This window comes from Schistocerca americana, chromosome 8 (genome assembly GCF_021461395.2).
Source record: "Schistocerca americana isolate TAMUIC-IGC-003095 chromosome 8, iqSchAmer2.1, whole genome shotgun sequence".
NCBI lineage: Eukaryota > Metazoa > Arthropoda > Insecta > Orthoptera > Acrididae > Schistocerca > Schistocerca americana.
Window position 1 is genome coordinate 368,067,569 of NC_060126.1, and position 27,934 is coordinate 368,095,502.

General features: G+C 41.4%; 1 protein-coding gene across 2 annotated transcripts in view; it reads right to left on the reverse strand.

Moving 5' to 3' along the window:
* LOC124546024 (oxysterol-binding protein 1) overlaps nucleotides 1–27,934 on the reverse strand; it is a 299,394-nt gene that overhangs the window by 36,847 nt on the left and 234,613 nt on the right. For both annotated transcript variants that reach the window (XM_047124997.1, XM_047124998.1), the window contains 3 exons: nucleotides 21,711–21,872; nucleotides 19,516–19,909; nucleotides 1,851–2,020 (listed from right to left, as the gene is read on the reverse strand). In XM_047124997.1, coding sequence (XP_046980953.1) covers nucleotides 1,851–2,020; nucleotides 19,516–19,909; nucleotides 21,711–21,872 — 726 coding nt within the window. The remainder of the gene's footprint in view (nucleotides 1–1,850; nucleotides 2,021–19,515; nucleotides 19,910–21,710; nucleotides 21,873–27,934) is intronic.

Sequence of the window (27,934 nt, forward strand, 5' to 3'; positions counted from 1 at the left end):
GCGGAAAGACTTACCTTAGGGGGAAGAAAGGACAGGTATACACTCGCACTCACGCACATATCCATCCACACATACAGACACAAGCAGACATATTTAAAAAATGCAACAAATATGAGTTGCGAGATTCACAAGTTTGCTGAAACTGCCTGCCTCCCACTCTGCCATCACAAACCTGGACACTGACTAGCCCATAATGCTTCATTGCAATCAATGGTGCCAGTGAACTTGAATTGAAATTGATCTGCGTTATTGGTAACAGTACAACATTTTTGTTAGTAGCTACTTTCTAAATGGAAAAAAATTAAAGGTATTCATATGTTGAGGGCAATCAAAACAGTGAGTCAGTGGATAAAAGAGTCATAGTCAAGAGTGAGAGAAGGCATTACTGTTAAATCTTTCAAGAAATACCGTATCAGTAACAGTCTCTATGGCACTGAAGAAGACAACAATGAAAAGGAAGAGGAAGAAAGTTCAGATGACTATTTTCAGAGAAGTTAAAGGTCAGTTTGGTTTTATAAACTACAAATTTTTTTCGTCTGGCTTTGTAACTCAATAATAAAAATGGTAAAATGTTTTTCTTCAAACTGCTTACAAATTGAAGTGCATCTTATACTCCATGGTGTCTTACAGTCTGTAAAATATGGTATGTTCTCCCAGAATCCTCTTGTTCTCAATTTATTAAAACCCCTACCCCACACTCACCTCCAGCTCTGCCCCATGAACCCAATTTCACTTCTCCAGCATTCACACCCTCTTCTCCAGTCTCCCATTTCCTTTCCTCTATCCACTTCTCCACACCATTGTTTACTACATACCATTGTTTACTACATACAAGTGTTGCCTGAAGACAGAATGATTTCTCTGGTGGCAGATTATTACCCCACATGGCTGCTGCCCCTTCCTCTCAGCTGCCAATTGCCCTCCTCCAGCTCCCAATATTCTCTATCACTCCCAACGAGCCTTCTCCCCCTCTTACTCCATCCAACAACCTCTCACACCAGTTGGGACACAGTCCTGGCACAGTGTGATCTAGCACTCATTGCGCGCGCAGTTGTGTGTGTGTGTGTGTGTGTGTGTGTGTGTGTGTGTGTGTGTGGTGGGGGTGGCAGGTTATGTATTTATGTATACTCAGGTATGTGTATTTTAGCTCTGAAGTAGTACTCATCTACAAATTAACAATTTCAGTCTTTTTTATGTGCCGATTGATGAATCAACCATATATCTTTAATCCTTCAATTATTTATCCCATTAAGGACTTTCCATTGCCATATAAATGTCAACCAGCTGCATGTAACTGCTTGTTTGTTGCATACAGTATCATACACACAGTCTGTTCAAGAAGTTCTACGACAAAATTTTTGCACCAGAACTAGTTGCGCTCTTACTCAAACTACTATGTTATTATTTGAGCTGAAGTTTCCTGTACTAGCAGATTTCTTTGTACTGGTTGAAAACAATTTGTTTTCTGTACACAAAATCTGTGAAGGTGCAGGTCTGTTCTCTGTCATCATTTTCCAGCCAACAGAAGAGTTGTTCCGTTGATGATAATGGCCAAAAGAGAGGTATTCACCTGATTTGACCCTAGTAGACTTCAAGCTCTTCCCCAAATTCAAGTGAGAGCATTTTGATGAAGCTTAATCCATTTAGAGTGTGCTTCCTATTCTGGACAGTATCCCATGTGAAGCTCTTTCCAAGGTGTTCCAGAGCTTCCTAATCGGTACTGTGGGTTTATAGCATGGGAAGGGATGGATGTTTAGAATTATTATGATGAACTTTTTTAACTGTCTTTATTTATTTTAATCTGAACATACTGTGGAAAAAAATCTGAAATATGCAAATGCATAAGTTACCTTTCTCTGAACATCCCTGGTGAAATAACTATATGGGATGTATTTCAAATGACATTTTGCTCCAGTCTTATGGTTGATAATATCCATATCACCACTTTGATCAACCCATAGCTTGCCAACTATTATATTGTGAACTGTCGTAGTCACCTTCCGCCAAGTGTAATGATTACCTATAAGAAAGACATTTTGTGAAACATACAGAGAGAGCATATGAAAAGTAACAGAAATTTATGCAACAGTATAAACCTATCAATAATACCAAGTATGGAGCCAATAGTACCCAACAAATGAAATACATATGAAATAATGTAATCAATAGACCTACAACAATAGGTGTACTGATATTTGCACAAATGTTACACAGAAATCGTGCCCCCCCTACATTTTCAGCTATTTTACAACTGATTCATAACAAAATTCTAAAAGGTGAAAATTTAAACACACATCTGAGCTGTGAACATTGAAAACAAAGATGTTAAATAAAAAAAAGAAATCTAAAAACAAATAGAATTTACTGCATCTATAAACACCAATTTCAGTTTGCAGATCATACACTACTGGCCTTTAAAATTGCTACACCACGAAGATGATGTGCTACAGACACGAAATTTAACCGACAGGAAGACGATGCTGTGATATGCAAATGATTAGCTTTTCAGAGCATTCACAAGAGGTTGGCGCCAGTGGTGACACCCACAACGTGCTGACATGAAGAACGTTTCCAACCAATTTCTCATACACAAAGAGCAGTTGACCGACGCTGCCTGGTGAAACGTCGTCGTGATGCCTCGTGTAAGGAGGAGAAATGTGTACCATCACGTTTCCGACTTTGATAAAGGACGGATAGTAGCCTATCGCGATTGCGGTTTATTGTATTGCGACATTGCTGCTCGCGTTGGTCGAGATCCAATGACTGTTAGCAGAATATGGAATTGGTGGGTTCAGGAGAGTAATACGGAACGCTGTGCTCGATCCTAATGGTCTCTTATCACTAGCAGTCGAGATGACAGGCATCTGATCTGCATGGTTGTGGCGGATCGTGCAGCCACGTCTCGATCCCTGAGTCAACAGATGGGGACGTTTGCAAGACAACAACCATCTGCACGAACAGTTCGACTACGTTTGCAGCAGCATGGACTATCAGCTCGGAGACCATGGCTGCGGTTACCATTGACACTGCATCACAGAAAGGAGTTCCTGCGATAGGTGCACTCAACGACGAACCTGGGTGCACGAATGGCAAAACGTCATTTTTTCGGATGAATCCTGGTTCTGTTTACAGTATCATGATGGTCGCATCCGTGTTTGGCGACATCGCGGTGAACGCACACCGGAAGCGTGTATTCGTCATCGCCATACTGGCGTATCACCCGGTGTGATGGTATGGGGTGCCATTGGTTACACATCTCGGTCACCTCTTGTTCGCATTGACGGCACTTTGAACAGTGGATGTAACATTTCAGATGTGTCACGGCCTGTGGCTCTACCCTTCATTCGATCCCTGTAAAACCCTACATTTCAGCAGGATAATGCACAACCGCATGTTGCAGGTCCAGTACGGGCCTTTCTGGATACAGAAAATGTTCGACTGCTGCCCTGGCCAGGACATTCTCCAGATCTCTCACCAACTGAAAACGTCTGGTCAATGGTGGCCGAGCAAGTGGCTCGTCACAATACGCTAGTCACTACTCTTGATGAACTGTGGTATTGTGTTGAAGCTGCATGGGCAGCTGTACCTGTACACGCCACCCAAGCTCTGTTTGACTCAATGCCCAGGCGTATCAAGGCCGTTATTACGGCCAGAAGTGGTTGTTCTGGGTACTGATATCTCAGGATCTATGCACCCAGATTGCATGAAAATGTAATCACATGTCAGTCCTAGTATAATATATTTGTCCAATGAATACCAGTTTATCATCTGCATTTCTTCTTGGTGTAGCAATTTTAATGGCCAGTAGTGTATAAGGCCAGGAAAGAAGTACAAATAAAAATGAAGATTGCCTACAAAGTCTCCAGTCATGAGCGACACCAAAATTAAAAACATTGTACACAAACATACTGGGTGGGCCAAAAGTCACTCACCACTGTAACTTTGTTCAATAACAAACAAAAAATTGAAATTCTGAACTTTATTGGAGCTACAGAAGAATTTATAACAGTCATTCTCGAAATGTTTTCCACCTTTGTTGATACATTTAGTCAGACAATCTGATATGCTTACACATACTTGACTATACAGTTATTTATACTATCAGGATCTTCAAAAGTGCTGTAAACAGCTTCTTTCGAATTCTCAACTGTTCGTGGGTTTGTAGCGCACACTTTCTTTAATGTGACCCCAAATGAAAAAATCCATTGGTGTGAAGTCACGTGATCTGGGTGGCATTTCTATTTCCCATTGCCATCCAATAATTCTACCACAATGAACATCAACAAAAGTAAAACGAGGATAATGGAATGTAGTCAAATTAAGTTGGGTGATGCTGAGGGAATTAGATTAGGAAATGAGACACTTAAAGCAGTAAAGGAGTTTTGCTATTTGGGGAGCAAAATAACTGATGATGGTCGAAGTAGAGAGAATATAAAATGTAGACTGACAATGGCAAGGAAAGCGTTTCTGAAGAAGAGAAATTTGTTAACATCGAGTATAGATTTAAGTGTCAGGAAGTCATTTCTGAAAGTATTTGTATGGAGAGTAGCCATGTATGGAAGTGAAACATGGACAATAAATAGTTTGGACAAGAAGAGAATAGAAGCTTTCGAAATGTGGTGTTACAGAAGAATGCTGAAGATTAGGTGGGTAGATCACGTAACTAATGAGGAGGTATTTAATAGGATTGGGGAGAAGAGAAGTTTGTGGCCCAACTTGACTAGAAGAAGGGATCGGTTGGTAGGACATGTTCTGAGGCATCAAGGGGTCACAAATTTAGCATTGGAGGGCAGTGTGGAGGGTAAAAATCGTAGAGGGAGACCAAGAGATGAATAGACTAAGCAGATTCAGAAGGATGTAGGTTGCAGTAAGTACTGGGAGATGAAGGAGCTTGCACAGGAGAGATTAGCATGGAGAGCTGCATCAAAACAGTCTCAGGACTGAAGACCACAACAACAACAACAATTCTACCACCAAATAGCTTGTCAGCAAAATTTTGCACAGCTGTTGTGTAATGCAGTGGGGCTCCATCACGTTGAAAGTAAAGTAAGATGAAGTCATCGTAGGATATTTGTAGTCCCGGGATGGCACGGATTATCAAACATTTCTAGGCAGCTACCTTCAGTTAATGTTCCATCACACAACCAAGGGCCAATTACTTCACTGCATGAGATAATATCCCAAACAGTAACACCAGGTTCATTTAACTTATGCTCAAAAGTAATTCTACACTTCTCTGTATACCAATACATACACTAATGTCTGTTGACATGGCCTGATAGTTTGAAAGTTGCCTCATCACTCCAAATTATCTTAGAAAACATTTCATCACATTCTCTTTATTTAACATGGTCTCACAAAACTGAAGCCTATCACTGGGGTCAGTCTTCCAATAGCCCATATATCAGATGAGGCATGTGAAGTTTGAATTTGGCCTAAGTGAAATTCTCTGCACAGAAGTTCAAAAAATATCCTGTTCAAAAGACATCCTATGGACAGACTTTTTAGGGGGCCTGTATAACAACTTGTAAAACTCTGAACTTAGTTACATCACTTACTGATAGCGTACTTAACCTGTGGTAATTTGCTGCAGATCCTGTTTTCTTGAAACGTTTCTGTAAACTGTAAACAGCCTTCCTTGTAGGCGAAAATGTTTATTTCTTATTCCACTCATTTACTATCAAATTATAATCACCTTTGTATCAAGTTTTTAAAGCAAAAACTTTCTGCATTAGAAAACATCTTGACAACAGGTTCGAATCAATAATTAACTCTGTCAGAGAAATTCGATTTAATAGCAACTCACTCTTGTGTTTGTACCTGTAATTATCACAAACAAACAAAATTACCACTCTGTTTTCTATGGGTTATGATGGGTAGTGACTTTTAGCCCACCAGTACAGTGAAGTCAGGATCCAGTGCAACGTGAAAATAAGCTACACCCCAGGTGACAGCAAATTTTCTCTATGTTAAATGACAATACAAACTTTCCCTCAGAGCTGTAAAACTTAATCAATCCTCTGAATGATAAAGGTTTCATATGCTGGTGTAGGACTTCCTAGCAAAAAATGAATTTGTTTTGGAAAGATCTTTGATGCATCGTAACATGTACTCTGCATATTTTCAAAGTACAAAAGTATACATAAGAATTCCACCAAACACAGCATAGTATCTTCCAAAGCACTGAAATTGAGATTGTGCTGTATGATGCGCTTTTGTCAGCCAATCATAGCTCAAGTCACGTGATCTCGCAAGCTAATGACAGCAGATATTCAGAGCTTAGAATACATTTTGTAGTCAGCCAATAGCAACATCACGTAAGTAGTGCGAACAGACAAACAGGAAAAGTTTATGTTTCAAATTGATATACATACAATATAGCTACAAGCTAAACTAAACTTTAACATATTGCTGTTTTTTACGATGGTATGGCTTGGCAGGATCCTAAGAGCACAGTTTAAATTGCAACAGCACAATATTACTCACAAGCAGGATTATTTCATTGTTGTGCACCAAACATTTCTTGGGCTATCTGGCTGAATACATGTTGTGTTGAGCACTTCGACTTTTCCATAGAAACACCAGTTACATGTGAAACTGCTCAAGAACTCATCTCTCACTTTACAAAAATGTGTCAGTTTTTTAATAATGGCATAAATCACTGGTCTTTTAGGCCCAAAATTTCTCTAAGTGGCTGGTCCACAAGATGTTTAGTTTTGGAAGAGAGTCAAATGCTCTGCAATTAAAGAAATTCATTGCACATTCCCACATGTAACATAATCCATCTTGTGTAAAAGGAAATTTTTACTTGGAAATTAACACTTCTCAAACCATCATTTGCAGTATTTTCCTGTGACTTGTTAGGAATGCAAACAGCTGAAATATCACAGTCATTGAAAGCAGTCTGTTGTTACGAAGAATTCTCATTCTTCATTCTAAAGCTTTTGACTCATTCTGCCGTCAGCAAATGCTAGTGTGTGGAATGTGTTTTGTTGTTGTAAATAGTGTATTTTCTTAGCAGTGGAAGTTTTATTTTGGCGTTATTCTCTCATTTATGGTTTACTCCTGCTGTGTTATTCTGCGGTAGTGGGCTAAAGTAAAATTCTTTGTTAGAGTATCAGTTCTTACCAATCAAAATTACAAAAATTTAACTGAAAACCGAAACAATGAAAAATTCCCAGAATTCTAAAAAATTCCCGGTTTTCCCAGAGCATATACATCCTGCTTGATACTGCAGAACCCACACTGTTGGTCCAGCCAGAACAGAGGAGTATGTGCACAGAGGTTCCTGAAATGGGGGGTAGCAGCTTTTTCCAAAAGCTTTATGACATTAGCCAACAAGACCTTGCAATGTTGGTACTGCAAACAGCTGAAAGCAAGGAGAAACTACAGTAGTTGCTTCTCGCAAGGGCATTTATCTACTGCGTGGCTTAAAGATGATGGCACCCTCTTAGGTAAATTACTCTGGAGGACAAACCGTCTCCTGTTTGTATTTCCGTACAGGGACTACTAATGAATAGATTGTCATAAGGAAAAACAAAACTTGCATTCTATGAAACAGTGTGGTATGTTGGATTTAATCATGTAGGTAGGTGAGACAATTTTAAAAGGGAAATGGATTGGTTGAAGTTAAATTAAAAACAATGCAAACACCAGGTAGGATTATCAACAATGTCAGAAATGAGAAATTACTGTTTACAGTAAAGAAGATATGTCATGCTGCAGACAGGCACAAGTAAAAAGACACTTATATAAAGCTTTTGGCCACAGTCTTCATTAGTAAAAGAGATCTTCATGGGAAGTAGCAATCTGTCTTTTCCTACAGTATTAAAGCTATTCATAATTATATATAATGCTGTAGTAAGAACATGGCTTCTTGTCAGATTAATATATAAAAAATCAAATAAGGACAATATAGCTGCTGGTCTAATAATGAAAAAGAAAGTACGAATATAAGTAAGCTACTACGCATGGCATAGTGAATCGCATATTAGCCAAAATAGACATGAAGCCAACACCCGCCAAGTCATACAAGTTTATATGCCTACTAGATCCATGTACCATGTATTCGTTTACGAATCAAGAAAGAAGGTTGCATACACGGAAGACATGCAGATAAAATGGAAGGTGACAGACTATATGAGATTCTGAATTCAGATTTTAATCATTTACAAAGGCAGGTATCGACTCTGGCAATAATTTACTGGTTATGAACTGAAGATTAAAACTAAAGAAACTGCAGAAAAGTAGGAAACTAAAGCGATGAGGCTTGGATAAATTAAAGGAACTACAGGCTGTTGAGGGTTTCGAGGGACCATAACGCAATAACAGACTGCAAGAGGAGAAAAGACTACAAGAAAAGGCTAAAAAATAGTGTTGAGAGATGACAATGAAGACAGCAGAGGATCAAATATGCAAAAAGACAAGGTCCAGATATGCCACAGCGCTCTATACAGTATTGGTGTTACTTGAACTATCAAGTGACATTTGACTCAAGCGGCCCTAGTGCATGGAATAGCCGAGAAACTATAAACTAGCTGTGACAACAATCTATTGCTCTGCTTAAAATTTGATAATTTTGTGAAACATTAGGGGCAATAGCACTAAATTCTATAATGTTACAAACTCTTGTTTCTGAACAGGTTTGCAACAACAGTTCTCATACTGATAGACTGTACTGATTTACCAAGTGGTGTGCAAATGAGAAATTCGGTCACTGTTTATGTATTAGAATACTGTGTAAAGATGTTACCAGCTTTTAATCAGCTTTCGAACATGATGAAACAAGACAGAAAATTAATCCAGAACAAAATGTCTAACAAATGAAATAACCCATATTAAACTGATTCATTGTTGGGAAATAAATTACGGAAGCAAAACCCATCATGGAGATAGTACCAAGAGTCGTCAGTAGATCGCGGGGTGAGCGAAAATTCAAAAATTGGACTGAATTGTGATTCTGATCTTTTACTTATGTATTAGTTGCTGTTCTTACATATAACTTGTGCTCTAGAAGATATTGCAGTCTTTGCTTCCACATTTGCTCAAGCACAGCACTATGGAAGGGTCGGAGGAGGATAAATGATTGACTCAAAACTAGATGAGTGCAGGGAGGTGAGTACGAGCAGCAGCAAATTACATCATGCTGCCAACCATGGGAATATTTACTGAATACTTTGGCCTTTTAGGAACATCTATGATGTTTAAACTGTGACTTGTCTGAATCCATTAGTAGCTGACTTTCAAACTGGACAGTAGTATACATTTTTGTAGGATAGAGTACAATTTTATGCAAGGGCCAGTGACATACTGTACTTTGGAATTTCACAGCCAATGAGAGAACAGCAGGCAGATACGGTTGGAAGTAAGAGACATTGTCACAGGCTCACGTCAGCACAGAAGTGAAATCTGGTATGTACTTGGATAAAAAAACAGCTTTGTTCTCAGGTCCCATGGTACCACAACCTCAGAAACCAAGATAGTGATGGTTAACACATTATACATATAGGTACTCATCCAAGGACAAGCAATAAATTGATCTTTTGATTTATGAAAAATATCTTGAAATGACTACCGACTAGCTTATGTGGTTGAAATCTAGGTATGTAGTTAGCTAAGTGGATATCCAGGACAAGAAACCATCAGATGACAGTGAAGCAGCTAAACATTTCGAAGTTCAAAATGGCTCTGAGCACTATGGGACTCAACATCTTAGGTCGTAAGTCCCCTAGAACTTAGAACTACTTAAAGCTAACTAACCTAAGGACATCACACACACCCATGCCCGAGGCAGGATTCGAACCTGCGACCGTAGCAGTCCCGCGGTTCCGGACTGCAGCGCCAGAACCGCACGGCCACCGCGGCTGGCCATTTCGAAGTGTCTTTAAAAGACATGACTGACAAATTGATAAGTAGGGCTACATAAAGTAAATGACTACAATGCAAATGAAACTGGTTTATACTGAAAGAAAATGCCAACAGTACCTCCAGTTTCTAAAAATAAAATATATTTGCCTGGTTTTAAGGTAACCAACTCATACACAATTGCTGTGATAAACAGGAATGTTACCGGAACATATAAGTTACCTTTAATGATCATACAAAAGTCTACAAATCAGCAGTGCTTGAAGGGAATGAAAAGCATATCCATTCATCTGCAAGAACAAAAAGAATTCATGAATGAAAACAACCATTTTTATAGAATGATATGACACTGTGTTTATTGCCGAAGATAAAGAGCAACATTCTGCAACTCAAAATTATTGAAATTCTCTCTTGTTGATTGATAATGTCACAAGCCATGCTTCAAACATTTAACTTGAAAGAGAAAAAGTTTATAAAGTTCCTTTTTAGCCTTCAAATATTATTTCAGTCCTCCAACCGAGGGACCAGGCTGTACTGCAAGTTTCAAACTCTATTACTGACAGGCACTGCTGCATATGGAACTGAGCGGGAATGAACAGGGGAAAACAATTCAGGAACTGTGCAAAGAAATTGACTTGAAAGGTGGTGAGTACATGGCAGCAAAAGTTTGGGCCACTATCAAGGACATTAACTAACCAAAGCTTGAATGCTTCATTCAGATGAATATAACTCATCCAAAAAAGCCACCACATGGAGCTTCCAGTGAGGAACATTTTTATTGCCTTGAGACAGCTAAGAGGTTGTTAGGATAACAAGAAGAATGTGATTCTGACCAAATGCTGTTTTTAGCAATTTAGAACTCTAACTAGGCTATTGGGTCAGTTCTCTGTCTTATTGGTAAGATATGTGACACAAAACATAGAAGTGCAGTTGTGTGTTTAGTTCTGTGTTTGTTTCATATCTATACAATTACCAGTAGTATATGTTTTTGTACATTATCAGTTACCTAAAAAAACAATTACCTGAGCACTCCCTGCAACCATTCCTTCCAGATGATCAAAACTTTGATGTATTTTAATTTCTGTTCAAGATAGAAATAAACAGAAAAGCATTTTTCTGAGAAGACAAGTTCATGGCTGTAGTCCTCAACTATGTGATATAATAATGTTATATCTCCAATAAAAGAGAATGGGTAGATGCATTAGACAGACCAAATTCGGTTTCAGTTCTCTGAGACTGCAGATGTGTGTGCAAGTTGCATTTGCATCAGTGTGTGTGTGTGTGTGTGTGTGTGTGTGTGTACTGCTGGCAAAGGCCTTAATGGCCGAAAGCTATAATTGTGTGAATCTTTTTGTTGTGCCTATCGTGACTCAGCACCTCCGCTATATGGTGAGTAGCAACTTTCCTTCTCTTGAATGATAATCTTCAGAGCTGAGATGTAGTGGCAGCAACCAGATGTGGTAAGATTTAAACCTAGGTGCACATTGGTGGCTTTTAACACAAATGGACAATGCAGAGCAGCATGATAAGATACAATGCAAGAATTGGACAGGTGGAAAGCAATATCGCACATGAAGTAGACAGGAAGAGAAAAGGTAGTTTTAGTATCAGTGCAGACAAGCCAATGCTGATATGCTATACTGTTCGCATGGGTGTTTCACGAGTTGACAGCGGCTTGATAATAACTTGGGATCAGAAACACGAGAGGAAATGGAACTTGCCATGCAAGCCAATCTGCAGGAAGAAAACAGTCTGAAACCAAATAGAGAAGTTCACAGGAATAAACTCAGCATGCTCCTGGAGCAGATGGTTTATGACTGAGCACTCTAAAACAACACTCGGCATGAAGTGCAAGGCGACGTATGTGGTGACTGAACTCAGCATAAGCACTGGCCCACTCAGCTTATTGCCAGCCATAAGTAAACACTTATGTCAGTGGATGTGCCCACACTACGCGTGTGCTCTCTCCAAGACAGGTTTTCGCATTAATTTGTTGCACTAACCATACTAGCTCAGTTGCCTCCATTGCGATGGGCGCTGGTGGGGATACTAAAGGTTGGGAAGCAGATATGTGGAAAATTTTTTTACTTATATATGTGTCTTTTTGTCTTACTTCATCTTTTATGACAAAAAGAGGATACTCGTGTGTTCATAGGAGATATTGCAGTATGAAGGGTGTTGTGTTTTTTTTTTAAGGGCGCAAAACTGCTATGGTCATTAGCGCCCGGTCCGTGACTTAGGAAACAGTAAAAAACCGAAAGTGGAAACCAGTAGCAATGGGAACGAAAGTCATAAAATTGGAGAAACTAAAAGCAGAAGGAAGGCTTAAAAATCCACTACAGAAAGGGGTGGGTTGTCCCCAAAAAAAGCTTCAAAAGACTGACGTCATTTCACTGGCACTAATAAACTCGAGAACGCGATCGGCTGAGCGCGTGTCATCTGCTAAAATTGACGATATATCAGGCGACAGCTGTAGACGGGAGCGTAACGGATTAAAATAGGGGCACTCAATTAAAAGGTGTCTTACCGTCCACAGCTGAAAGCAGTGGGGACAGAGTGGGGGAGGATCGCCGCTTAAAAGATGTCGATGGCTAAAAAGACAGTGCCCTATCCGGAGTCTAGTTAAAATTACCTCCTCCCAACGACGCGTTCGGGAGGAAGAGGTCCAAGCACAAGGAAGAGCTTTCACGTCCCGCAATTTATTATGGGGAAGTGTCGACCAATGTGCGTGCCATAAAAGAACAACACGACGACATAAAACGCCCCGTAGATCGGCGAAGGGAATCGATTGAATAGCTGGCCGAAGAAGAGAGACTGCAGCCTTGGCTGCTATATCGGCCGCCTCATTTCCACAGATACCAACGTGTACCGGGAGCCAGACGAACGCCACCGAGACACCCCCCAGGTGGAGCAAGCGCAGACAGTCCTGAATCCGGTGGACCAGAGAGTGCACAGGGTAAAGAGCTTGGAGACTGAGGAGAGAGCTGAGAGAATCTGAGCAGATAACGTACTGTATCCGCTGATGGCGGCGGATGTAGTGGACAGCCTGGAGAACAGCATAAAGCTCCGCAGTATAAACCGAACACTGGTCGGGAAGCCGAAATTGATTTGGGGTGTCGCCAACAATATAGGCACCCCCTACACCTAACGATGTTTTTGAGCCATCGGTGTAAATAAATGTGGCTTCCGTCATTTGTGCACATAGAGCAGCAAATGCCCGACGATAGACAAGTGAAGGGGTACCATCCTTGGGAAATCGACAAAGGTCATGGAGCAGACAGATCCGGGGACGGAGCCAAGGCGGTGCTGTACCCCAAGTTGTCAAGAAGGTTTTAGGAAAGCGGAAGGAAAGAGAATGGAGCAGTTGACGGAAGCAGACTCCTGGTGGTAGTAGGGAGGAGGGGCGAACTGCATACCCTACATCAAAGGAGGCGTCGAAAAAAATGTCATGGGCTGGATTAGCAGGCATGGAAGACAGATGGCTAGCATAACGACTCAGAAGGACTGCTCGCCGATTGGACAGCGGAGGTTCAGCAGTCTCAGCATAAAGGCTTTCCACAGGGCTGGTGTAAAAAGCTCCAGACACTAAACGTAATCCACGGTGGTGGATAGAGTCGAGACACCGAAGAATAGACGGCCGAGCAGAGGAGTAGACTATGCTTCCATAGTCCAATTTCGAGCGCACTAAGGCGCGATAGAGGCGGAGAAGGACCACTCGGTCCGCTCCCCAGGAGGTACCATTCAGGACACGGGGGGTGTTGAGGGATCGCAGACAGCGAGCCGAAAGATAGGAAACGTGGGAGGACCAGCACAGTTTTCTGTCAGACATAAGACCCAAGAATTTAGCAACATCTGAAGACGGAAGGTTGACAGGTCCTAGATGTAAGGAGGGTGGAAGAAACTTCTTACGTCGCCAAAAATTAACACAAACGGTCTTACTGGGAGAAAAACGGAAGCCGGGTTTCGATGCTCCAAGAGTGGAGGCGATCGAGACATCCTTGAAGATGTCGTTCAAGAAGGCTGGTCCGTTGAGAGCTGTAGTAGATCGCAAAATCGTCCACAAAGAGGGAGCCCGAGACATCAGGAAGGAGACAATCCATAATTGGATTTATGGCAATGGCAAACAGTACAACACTCAGCACGGAGACCTGGGGTACCCCGTTTTCTTGGGAGAAAGTACGGGAGAGAGTAGTGTTCACCCGCACCCTAAATGTGCACTCTGCCATAAATTCGCGAAGAAAAAGGGGCAGCCGACCTCGAAAGCCCCAAGAGAACAGTGTGTGGAGGATGCCTGTCCTGCAACAGGTATTGTATGCTCTCTCCAGATCAAAAAATATTGCTACTGTTTGGCGTTTCCGGAGAAAATTGTTCATGATATAAGTGGAGAGAGCAACAAGATGGTCAATTGCAGAACGATGCTTTCGGAATCCGCATTGGGCAGGTGTTAAAAGACTGCGGGATTCCAGCCACCAAGCTAAACGGTAATTCACCAAATGCTCCAAAACCTTACAGACGCTACTCGTGAGAGAAATGGGGCGATAGCTAGAGGGGAGATGTTTGTCCTTTCCAGGTTTCGGAACAGGAACGATGATAGCTTCCCGCCATAGTCTGGGAAAAGTACTGTCGGTCCAAATTCGATTATAAAGGCGAAGGAGGTAACGCAGACTATGGGTTGATAAATGCAGCAACATTTGGACGTGGATACCATCCGGTCCTGGGGTGGAGGAGCGAGAAGAAGAGAGTGCATATTGGAGTTCCCGCATGGAGAAAACAGTATTGTAGCTTTCGTAATTTTGAGAGGAGAAAGCAAGATGTCGCACTTCTGCTGCATGTTTCTTCGGGAGAAACTCTGGCGGGTAATTTGAAGAGCTCGAAACCTCAGCAAAGTTCTGACCCAATGAGTTAGAAATTGCGACGGGGTCCACTAATGTATCATGCGCGACAGTGAGCCCAGAGACCGGGTAGAAACTAGGTGCGCCTGAGAACCGTCTAAGCCGACTCCAAACTTCCGAGGAGAGAGTGAAGGTGTTAAATGAGCTAATAAAGAATTTCCAGCTTGCCTTCTTGCTATCGCGGATGACACGACGGCATCGCGCACGGAACTGCTTATAGCGGATACAGTTGGCCAAAGTAGGATGGTGGCGGAATACTCGAGGAGCACGTCGCCGCTCACGTATTGCGTCACGGCATGCCTCGTTCCACCAAGGAACTGGGGGGCGCCGGGGCAATTCGGAGGTGCGTGGAATTGAACGTTCCGCAGCTGTAAGAGTAACGTCGGGAATATGTGTGACCTCATTGTCGACGCTGGGAAAGTGACGGCCATCTAATGTCGCTAGAGACGAAAAAAGTGTCCAATCGGCTTGGGCAAACTTCCAGCGTCGTGGGCGCATATATGGCAGTTGAGGCTGCAGTCTAAGGACACATGGAAAGTGGTCACTCGAGTGTGTATCATCAAGGGCGAACCATTCGAAGCGCCAAGCTAGCGGAACAGTACCGACCGCAAGGTCCAAATGAGATAAATTTGTCATGGAGGCAGACAAAAATGTAGGGACCCCAGTGTTGAGGCAAACTAGATCCGCTTGGTGGAAGACGTCTAGCAATAGTGAGCCACGTGGACAAGGATGTGGAGATCCCCAAAGCGGGTGGTGGACATTGAAGTCCCCACCCAGGAAATAGGGGGGGTGGAAGCTGACCAAGAAGATGAAGGAGATCAGCTCGTGCCATTGGTGTGGACGATGGAATGTATACAGTACAAAGAGAGAATGTGTATCCAGAAAGGGAAAGACAGACGGTGACAGCTTGGAAGGAAGTGTTTAAGTGGATTGGGTGATAATGGAGAGTATCATGGAGAAGAATCATGAGTCCTCCATGGGCTGGAGTGCCTTCAACAGAGGGGAGATCATATCGGACAGACTGAAAATGAGGGAGAACAAAGCGGTCATGGAGACGCAGCTTTGTTTCCTGAAGACAGAAGATGACTGGCGAGTAGGATCGTAAGAGGATCGACAATTCATCCCGATTGGCTCGAATGCCGCGGATATTCCAGTGGATACTGGACATAGTGTGAACAGAAAATGGAGGAATGTGACCAAGGTTGCTGTCAACTCAACGACTGCTCAGAGCTTGCGACCGACAGCATGGAATGGCATTCAGCCGAAGGCAGAAGATCCTGATCCATACCGTGTTCAGGAGCAGCTCCTGCCACCAGCGATCGGCCGGTTGATCGGCCGCCAGCAGTGCGCCTCGGCGACACAGAAGACAGCCGAGGGCGATTTCCGCCAGGTGGTGCTGTAGATGGGACACGCCTTGGCGGAGAAGGAGGTTTCTTTGTAGCCTTCTTGGAAATATGAAGATTAGATGAAGGAGGAACCGATGGTTGTGAAGTTGGGGTACGTAAAAAATCTTCACGAGTGTGCTCTTTTTTCGAAGTCTTGGTGTCTGACTTTTGGGCTCGAGATTTAGCAGAACCCGATGAAGGGTGAGCCATAGAGTGGGCAGGAGAAAGTGGTGAGGTTGAACGGGCGATCTTTGCGCTGGCCGATCTGACGACCGTGGCACTAAAGGTGAGGTCGCAAGTCTGCGTGGCCGACTCCTTTGTTGGCCGAGGAGAAGCAAGGACAGTGCTGTATTTTCCTGTCTGAGCCACGGTGGGCTGTCGACTGGCGAATAATTTTTGAGCAGCAAAGGTCGACACCTTTTCCTTCACTCTGATTTCCTGGATGAGCTTTTCGTCCTTAAAAACGGGGCAATCTCGAGAGGAAGCAGCGTGGTCACCCGTACAGTTGATGCAGCGAGGGGATGGAGGTGGACAAGCACCCTCATGGGCATCCTTGCCACACATAACACATTTGGCCGGATTGGAACAGGACTGGCTGGTGTGATTGAGCCGCTGACACCGATAGCAACGCGTAGGGTTTGGGACATAAGGCCGAACGGAAATTATCTCCTAGCCTGCTTTGATTTTCGATGGGAGTTGAACTTTGTCAAATGTCAAGAAGACAGTGCGGGTTGGAATGATGTTCGTGTCAACCCTTTTCATAACTCTATGAACAGCCGTTACGCCCTGGTCAGACAGGTAGTGCTGAATTTCTTCGTCAGACAATCCATCGAGGGAGCGTGTATAAACGACTCCACGTGAGGAATTTAAAGTGCGGTGCGCTTCAACCCGGACAGGGAAGGTGTGGAGCAGTGAAGTACGCAGCAATTTTTGTGCCTGGAGGGCACTGACTATTTCTAACAACAAGGTGCCATTCCGTAATCTGGAACAAGACTTTACAGGACCTGCAATTGCGTAGACACCTTTCTGAATAATGAAACGGTTGACCGTGGAGAAGTCGTGACCTTTGTCAGACCGAGAAACAACAAGGAACTGTGGCAACGATGGAAGAACTGTCTGTGGCTGAGGCTCAGTGAACTTACGCTTGTGAGCAGACATAGTGGAAGGTGAGGAAACCATTGCGGAAGAATCCCCCATGATTACCGGCGTCTCCGATGGCGCGCTCCTCCCTTGTGGGGGCCCTCTCTGAGGACACTCCCGCCTTAGGTGATTGATCACACCTCAGGTCACACCTCCCGACAAAAGGACGGAGGGACCAATCGGCACTTTCGGAAGGTATCAGCTCGGGTAATCACCCCTCCCTGGGTCTGGCCGTTACCAGGGGGTACGTACGTGTCCTACATGTCTGCCTGGGGCGGGGAATTATGCGTTACCCTGTCACCGGCTACGCACAAAAATGCGTGGTTCGGCCTTCAGACACGCACAGGGAGGAAGAAAGAGAAAGTGAAAAACAAAGAAAGGGAAAGGGAAGAGGAGGGGAGAGGTCTCAAACGCCGCAGCGTAGAAAAGGGTAAAGAGAAGGACAAAGGAAGGATGAAGACAGACAAGCAGAGAAGGCGAAGAATGCGGTACATTTATGAGCGTCCGTCTCCGGACGTAGGCACAAACCATACTCCCAGAGGGGGAGAAAGGGAAGGAAAGAGCCAGAGGTGAGGGGAGGAGGGGCGAAGATGGGGGAGAGGGGAGGATGTGGAAAAGGAAGGTATGCAGCCCGGAAAGGAAGGAGGGCCACGTTAGCTCGGGGTCCCGTGCTCGCTACGCACGTATCCACAAAAGAGTTGTGGACCTCCTGGGGGTAGTATGAAGGGTGCATGCATTGAGGGGAGCTGGATGAATAATGTCATACAAGAGTGATCTACGCCAAACAAGAGCTACTATAATGATCATCAGTTTTTAAGACACCAAATTTCATGGTTCCTATCTTTTGGGATGGTTCATCAATGGTGAGGCTCTTTTTCTGGGCTTACTCTGGAACTATCAGCCTCAGTAAGGCTAAAACAAGTACTGCCCGCATAAAATTAAAGAAAGCCAGTAAAGCAGTCAAAACATTACCCAAGAGTAAGTAAATGGGATGTTTTGTTACATAAGTGGTCCATTATGAAAGGGATCATAGCCAGAGTCCTTTCCTCACCCTCTTCTCCTCAATCTTATCTGCAGAGAGATGCATATGCCCATGTTATTTCCAACATAACTCTATTGACTAACAGCTATACATTCCTGGTAGAACTGCCATTTCTGCTCACAAATTTCAGGGCTCAGTAGATGCCCATTTCATCAACTGTTAAAGAGACTGGTGGTTGTTTATATAGAAGAGCAATTTTGTACAGCAAAACACTATTATTACAAGTATAACATAAAACAGGTGTAATGAACAAAATTGGTAACTATAGTCTGATAAGGGCAATGAATTAAGGTTGAAAACAGGAAAGAGAAAAGCACTGAATACTGAGAGCAGGCTTTGAACAGGGGAAACGATACCTGTGACCAACACTCTGAAGGAAAGAAATATGCAGAGATTCAAAATATATTACTATCACAAAGCAAATAATCCCCACAATCAAGCCCTGAAGATCACACAATAATAATAATAATAATAATAATAATAATAGCAGCCACTGCTGTGATGAATAATTAGAACTTCACCTTGGATCAAGAGTATAATTTATCTGTTTAGTAGGACTGAGAGAAAGGTAAATCTTAAAACACCAGAAAAAACTAATTTAGTACTAAGCAAATACTACTTTTTCTGTGTTTTAGTAGCATGACATCAATCCTAGAGATGCCTGAGGATAGCTGCAGAAACTGTGTGTTGGAAGTATAAAAACTTCAAAGCCACACTCAAAGACAGAAAAGCAGTCAGCAACTGTTTAATGCGGAACATGGATGGTGAAATGTGTAACAAAGAAACACAATGTCTTATAAATACAGATTAAGACAATGTAAAAGTCCTTGCTGCTATTCAACTATTTGGTTAGAGCTGTAGGGTATCAATGAAAGAGAATAACTGGAACTTAAATTTTGGTTGTTGCTGAAGAGAGAATCACTAGTAAATGAGGACTACTATATAAGCCTTCTATCTTATTAATAATTTGTGTTACGGACACTTTACGAGGGGTTCAAGAACCAAAACATGCCTCATTGCTATTACATGATGAACATTAAACAATAAAAAGAATTTGACTAAAACATAATTAACTTCATTTCAACTCTGATTAAAATAAGACACTCCATATTATTCCTAAACCTAAGTTTTTTACACTGGTTCACAACAAAAATTCAATTACTTTACTGCTTAGTGTATATGTGTTGAGTACCTGAACCCTCAAACTCTAAGTGTGCAGTTCCCAGAGGAATGATCTGCAGATATTTTCCTCGGAATTTTGAAGCTATTGTGAACTCCTGCCAGCATCTCCATTTGCGACCTTCACAAAACTGTGCAACCATCGGTGGGTGGTGAGAAACCTGCTCCGATACAGCACGCCATCCCAAATCCTCTGTTCGATCACATTCAAAAGTCTCTCCTAGAAGAGGATTGAATGGCTTTCCTGTGCGTACACTTGTTGTGGCATAACTGGAAACTGTAAATGCTGCAACATACGCCAGCTGCTCACAACCATCTGCACACTCTGCGGCCTTATCCAGTATCTCAGCATATTCATAATCTTCTGTCAGCCTTTGTAGCATTGAAAGTGGCTCTGAGAAGTTAACCTGCCAAAGACAATTTATATATTATGAGAGCACCAGTGAATAAAAAAACACAAGAATGACTAGCACAATTTTTGACAATTTATACATTGGAGTAACTTATCTGTCAAATAAATAAATAACTCAGTATACTATGGCATCACTTTTACTTCATCCAGTGTAGAAGGAACACACATTTCTCTCAAATGAGTGAGCAGCACTGATTGCTCCTGTGCTGTGATATGATTTTATCTGAACTAACAGTTTAAAGAAGATTTATCAGGAAACTAATACTATCCACTATACAAGTCCCAACAACAGGACTACTGAGCCTCCACAAGTTCCCGGTGTGCTAATTCATTTCTCTGGCATCAACCAAACTCTTATTCTGCTCTCTTTGAGCATGTGTGGTTCTATTCTCTGCATGCACCTGTTGCTCTCACTCCAATTCTGAAGGCAACCAGAGCAAGCATGGAACACTATACCATTACCATTTTTCATTCACCCTGCAGATTCAGTTAAACACTAAGACGCTTGCTTAAATTCTTCACAATTTTTCCGAAACTAAGCACCATGTTCACCACATGATATTAAAGCTATATTATGTGAATGTCCTTTCATCTATTCTTCTCTTGCAATATGCCAGGTCAACATATTTCTTGTTGATGCAAGTCACACCCATGAAATGCCTTTTTTCCTTTTCTTGTTGCTTTCATATATGGACTGAGGAATGGCAGCCATCTAACAAGCAAGCATCTACATTCCATTAGGTCACCCACTATATCATAGATATCCATCACCAATATGTCCCTCTATAAATTAGAATAGAAGCATATAAATAATTTGGCACTGTAACTTTTATTATATAATAATGCTTACAGAAGGACCTCAACATACATGATGTATCTGTTATCTTCCCCCCATCTACATTCCTCTGGTTCATACTTGACTGCTTAACTGCTTCCCAGTATTACTCCAATTCACTGATGTGGGATACAATTAAACTGTATCATTAACTCTTAGGCAGGAAAAGTATAGTAACTCTATCTTTTCACGGTCCTCATTCATTCTTGTTCCCATCCCTGACACACCTCTTTTACCACTCCCCTCATCAGGCAATTCATCAGCACCAGTTAAAATTTGGTCTCTTATCAAAAATTTCCCCACACATACCTGTTGCCAGTGGTTTTTTTTTGTTTTTTTTTTTGTTTGGTCTAGTCCTGCACAGACGTTAGAAACGAAACTACTCATCTAAAACTTCAAGGTTCAGTGTTCATACTAAATATCCACTTTATCAGCAAATTATTACTAAGTAGAGTACTTTCACAGATTTATAATCATATTCACCATTTGAACTTAATATACAGGGAAGATGTTGTTGTTGTTATGGTATTCAGTCCTGAGACTGGTTTGATGCAGCTCTCCATGCTACTCTATCCTGTGCAAGCTTCTTCATCTCCCAGTACCTACTGCAATCTACATCCTTCTGAATCTGCTTAGTGTATTCATCTCTTGGTCTCCCTCTACGATTTTTACCATCCACGCTGCCCTCCAATACTAAATTGGTGATCCCTTGATGCCTCAGAACATGTCCTACCAACCGATATAGGGAAGATACTACACACAATCCAATGGGAAACTAAGAAGAAATATATTTCCTTGTACTTTACTGAAAGAGACATTGCAACATGAATCTGTTTACACAACAATGCCTTTGTGGTCTTTGACAGTTTTAACATATTCATATTTCCATACGTTTTGGAATTTTAACACAGTACTATGATGAAATAACTTCCATAACTATTAATTTATGGTATGTACAAACCGGCAGGGGAATCTTTGTCAACTCCTTGCCAATACAATTCTTCATTATACTCCACAAGTTCAGTGGATAATTAGGTTTATCTGGAACACGTGTCCTCCTCTGTCTTCTCTTGCCTGTGATGGGTAATGTCCCAAGACCAATCTGGTGACTGCTCACATGTCCCTGGAAGGGAAGAGAAAAGTCAATCTTCTTTTTCCAGTAAAATTGCACCAGCTTAAAAAACATGCATATGATCATGAAATGACTCCTTATTCTTTAAATTAGTATTTTTGTGTAGCACATGCACGCACACAACAATGAACAGTCCTTGTTTCCTTTGCTAGTTTTTTTCACGGAGTTGAGGTTATAAGGGAATTATGTTATTTCTAAACGGAGTATTACATGACAATCCGCCGCGAACGGTACTGGTCTAGTGTGACAGGCACCTAGCGGTAGCATGGGTGAAACTATAAGATGTACAACTTTGCTTCCGCCGTTTGCCGATAGGTGGCAACAACGGGAAGTAGCGGTCGAAAGAAACAGATCACAGATATCAGGCAGTTAGCTTTGACCTCTGTCAACAATATCTCATTCAAACATTAGTTGACTTGTGTCTGCATCATAAAATTGTTTTTCATTGAAAATGTCAGTTTACGAGCCTAATTCTCGTCATTTGCGGGAAGTGTTACTGTTTTGTTTCAATATGAAGAAAACAGCGACTGAGTCTCAGCAAATGCTCTCAAGTATGTATGATAAGGATGTTATTAATGAACAAATGTGTTGCAAGTGGTTTCAACACTTCAAGAACGGTGATTTTAACGCCGTAGATCAACATAGTGGTGGAAGAGAGAATGTTTTCAAAGATGCAGAATTAGAAGCATTACTGAGTGAAGACTCGCATCAAACTCAAGAAGAATTGGCACGATTAGTGGGAGTGACACAGCAAGCCATTTCAAAACAACTCATCTCAAGGCTATGGGCATGATTCAGAAAGAAGGAACTTGGGTCTCATGTTAAAACGAAGTGAAACAATCACAGGTGCTCATTATCGAACAGAATTAATGTGTTTGCACAGAGCATTAAAAGACAAATGGCCGCAATACAGCTATAGGCACGATAAAGTGATTTTGCAGCACAATGCTCAACCCCACGTTGCAAAAAGAGGTCAAAACGTACTTGGAAATGTTAAAATGTGAAGTCCTACCCAACCCGCTGTATTCTCCAGACACTGGTCCCTCTATCACCTGTTTCGATCAATGGCGCATGGCCTGGCTGACAACACTTCCAATCTCATGAAGAAGTCACAAATTGGATTGATTCGTGGATCACTTCAAAATATGAACAATGTCTTTGACGCAGGATTCGTACACTGGTCAAAAGATGGGAGAATATAGTGGCCAGGGATGAAAAATACATTGAATGTTACATGCATAACCAATTTGTTTCATTAAAGCCTCAAATGTTGGGGAAAAAATAGTGGGAGCAAAGTTGTACATCTTGTAGGAAAATTAGCAGACACATTATCCATGTGCCAGAATACAGAGTAGTTCTAAACTGCCATCAATCTGCGCATGGGCACTAGGCAGCGACAACTTGCGCATGCACAGGAGGAGCTACCGCAGTTCTTTCTGTTTGTTATTTGCTTATTGTTAGGTGGCTAGTGGCTTATTTCTGATTCCCGTGTTTGTGATTTTTTGCATCTTTTTTTTCAGTAAGTAGCTTTTAATACATGCATATTCCCCCTTTCCCCAGTCAGCAATCATTTATTTCTCAGTAATATGCATATGTTTATAATGTTACACCATGATTTTCAATTTGTATTGTAATGCCTTAGTGTACGTAAGTTCATGTTTGATTTGACTGCATCGCTTGCTTTATTTCAGCATGGCAGAAAAGAGAAACTGGCAGTGATAACGAGAAAATCTGTGCAGTTTGGCCCAATAAGACAGACGAGGACTTCAAAATTTGTGTGTGTGTGTGTGTGTGTGTGTGTGTGTGGTGTGTGTGTGTGTGGGGGGGGGGGGGGGGGGGGGGGCGTGCACACTGATACTTTAAAATGCAAATTCAAGTGCATACATCCACAACAACTTCTGAAATGGTGGGCTGTGCCATTCCGAGGCTGAGGATCCAGACTCATGAAAGATTCTCCAGTTGCCAGGAAACATAATGTTACAGCCAGCCTGCATCATCTCAGGGCATTTACCGGCATTTTATTCGTGATCCAGGTTGGTATGATCACAAAAACATATAAACATATGATTTAATTCTTACTTTTGAGAATGTGAGACAGCCTCCATTACTGTGTCACACTTGCTAATTCCACCTTCTATCACAGACAGCAGCTTCTCAAAACAGGCCATGTCCATTCTCAAAAAGTTCCGAAATTCTTGCAGATCTTTGGGCCTCAGTTCTTTCATAAGCAGTGAATATAATCCACTGCCTTCATCCCTTTTTTCAGAAAGAGTTGAACTCAACACAATATCTGTCATTTTGTTTCCATCATCATTCTGCCCTAATCAGAAGGTTTACTCTAACTGCCAGGGGAATAGCTTTTTTGAAAGAAAGAAAAGAAAAGAAAAAGAAGAAGAAAAGAGGGGCCCCCCATATGCAAAACGTTGTATAAATGTAAATTTAAACACACATATCCGTATAACCAAGTGTCTTAATATAAAACTAACTGTGGAGTCCGTAAGTCTTTCCGCTCCCGGGATTGGAATGACTCCTTACCCTCTCCCTTAAAACCCACATCCTTTCGTCTTTCCCTCTCCTTCCCTCTTTCCTGATGAGGCAACAGTTTGTTGCGAAAGCTTGAATTTTGTGTGTATGGTTGTGTTTGTTTGTGTGTGTATCGACCTGTCAGCGCTTTCGTTTGGTAAGTCACATCATCTTTGTTTTTAGATTTATTTTTCCCACGTGGAATGTTTCCCTCTATTATATTAACTGTGGAGTCCATAATTCAGGCTAATAGTAACCTACATAAGAGAATAATAATTACTTAATAAATAATGATAAAAAACTCTCTCTTATTAAATAGGAACCTTTGAAGCTTGAATAAAAAATTCGAACGAATGACGTTCCAATATGTCACATAGTCCCCTTTCTGTTTGGTGCGGTAGAACGAACAACTTTACAAGAGATCAGTCAGTTCTATTTGAGTTTTGCGGATTATTACCATCTACTGCACATGTGCGCCAGGTCTATCACGCATGGATGGTGTAATAGGTCTATGTGAACCAGCCTGTAGTCACAGATATGCACGCTTGTGATCATGCCTTTCAGATGTCAGATAACCTGCCCAATTTCTGCATTATGACAATGACTGCACTATTTTCCTTTGTGTCCCCCCCCCCCCACCAACACACTTTATACACTCTCCACTGCTAGAGCTGCCACCTGCCATCTATGAGTGGTTATTGTACACTGACATCGAACACAGGGGCAGTGGTCACATTACTATGACTTCAACATGTATATACTGGAACAGCTAAAACCTTTGTAGTGTGGACTTTTCAGTATCAATCAGAATTAACACCCCCACTCAAAATATTTTGATACATTGATGGACTGGGAAGTAACATGCTCTTTATTTCATTCTGAATATTTGAGGGATTCCAATTTCATGCCTGATATGTGGTAGCAACATGTTAAAGACTTTTGCATGATAACATAAAACTCCATGTTCATCCTAATTTCATAGTAAAGTTTGATTTCTCACTTTTCAGTTGGTGTCTTATATGGATTTGTTGCCACTCATCAGTTGTAAACCTAATGCCAATGTAATAAAAAGAGTGTTCCATCATTTATTTATTTATTTACTTACTTATTTCTTTATTATTCAACAGTGAGTATTCTGAACAAATTGTTGTAATGGCTAATTCTCTTATAACATCGTATGATAGATATCTCATAATTTTATGCTGCAATTTACTTGTATAAAGGCAAACCCTGATTTACATTTTTTCAGAAAAATATTTGCAAGAAACACACAAAATTATTACAGATATTACATTTCTTTATGTTCTATGAAAGAATGTATATTTTTGAGTAAATTACATTAGCTGGTTTCTGGCGTGTTCAGGCACAGAATCCTACTATTTAGTGCTTAACTGATTAGAGCTAAATGGGGTCATGTTTCATCATTTCCGCTCTGGTAGAAAACTTTTTAATGGAAGACTGAGTAGAGGGCTCACGAGATGGTAGAACTTAAACCAAAAGTCTTTTTAGTTCTTTGTAGATGATACACACTATTTTGAAACAACGGAAAGTGCAGGATGGAGTAACATTCTCTCTAACGCAACCTTCGCTAGTCCCTGTCCTCCACTTACCTATTTCCTAGCCTGCTCTCACACACCTTCTATCCTGCCACTGAACCTACAAATCCTTTCCTCTCCCCTCCCTTTTCCCCTCCACCTTTACCCCCCTCCCAACAAAGCCTTCCTATGCTGTATGTAGCAGCCCAATCCTGTCCCCACCAAGCAACCTGCATGATAACATAAAACCCCAGCAGATTGCAGCACTTTGGACGGACACACACACATACACACACCCACGCACGCACGCACGCACACACGCACGCACAGAGTCACTCTGTCAGGCCCTATCAGTTGGAGATAGTACCCACGTGTGTGCGAGTTGTTGCATAAATGTATGGGAGTTCTACTGCTAAGAAAGGACTTTGTCCTAAAGCTTATGTCTTTCTAGCGTTTTTTTTCATTGTGCCTGTCTGCTACTCAGCATCTGCTCTATGTGGTGAATAACTTGGCTTTGTGGTGATTACAACATCTGGATTCAGTCCACAGTAATTAACCCTATACAGATATTCCTGTAAATGTGTGCTTCTATGACAATACTTGTAAAATTTAAAATTAAAAACATGGAGCACATGCCACAGAAGAATGAACAAACTAAGTTACTAACAATTTTACTGCACTGCAAATGATATGCGCTAATGTGCAATTTTTCTCAACACCTACTTTCTACACTCCTGTTACCTACTGCATGTGACCCGCATTTTTCATTTTAAATTTTACAAGTACTGCCACAATTGCTAAAAATTCAGAAGCAGAAATTTTCAGGACTATCTGTATGGGGTTAGGAATCTGTATGGGGCTGGGCTACATTATTTTATTATTTTTAGTCAATTTTAAAAACATGTTGTGGTAAAAAGGCTTTTATTTAAATAATTATTTTTTGCTCTTTACTCTCGTGTGCGAGTGAAAATTTTCCAATCGATTTCGAACGTTTTGATGAGGTGACAAGAGACATGGTAAATTTCTGGTTTATTTTGGTTTCTCTTCATGCAAGTCACCCAATTAAAAAATATGTATTACAGATAAATGAACTCACACAGAGTCTTACCAGCAATTGTTCTTACGGCAAAAAAAAAATTCGTGATGAACATGAAAAGGGGGACATAGCAGAGGTGCACAAAGTACCTTCCGCCACACATCAGACAAGACAGCAAGTTGATGTTGCACTGCCATCCAATTCTGAGCTATGTTGATAGTTACAAGTCCCTAGCTCACCGGGAAATTAGTTTAAAATAAATTGCAAAACTTGTACCAAACAGACACACAAGGAAGTAACTTAATAAGAAATGTTTAAAACGGGGGGAGGTTCTAGCATGTTGGCAATATTTTAACAAAATTAACTAGAATCCTACAAATATTACACTAAAGTAGTTTTATGCACTTCCAGGCTCAGTATAGGATGATATGGGTTTGCAGGTAACAGGTGTAGTATTTAGAAATCAATGTAGTCAAGTCTACATTGCTCAGACCCCAAATACAATACATAAAGGTGTATGGAACACGACTGCCATACTGTCTTTCCACAGCCCAGCAATTCAGCACATTCCATGGATTATTCTGGTACATAATTCAACTGCAGCAAGATCATTACATGATTTTCTTATTAAATAATAGACAAAATTTCATGCTTAGTGCCACGTCCAAATACAGTTTTATCGATTTGGCTACTGACTTTAAATATGCAAGTTCAAAATTCAACTGCGGGTGTTACTGTTATAGTGATTAAACTAATTTAGGACTACAAACATTGATCACTGTGTACAGAATAATATCACTTGCTACTTGGCCCCCTACAAGACAGATAAACAACAGCTTTTGATTTTATTTAAACACACATGATAATTAACCCTGATAAAATAAATTGTAAAGGTGAGAAGAATAACTACTGTATATTGAAACCTATTTTACACTCAACTCCCAGATGTAACTCTTTTA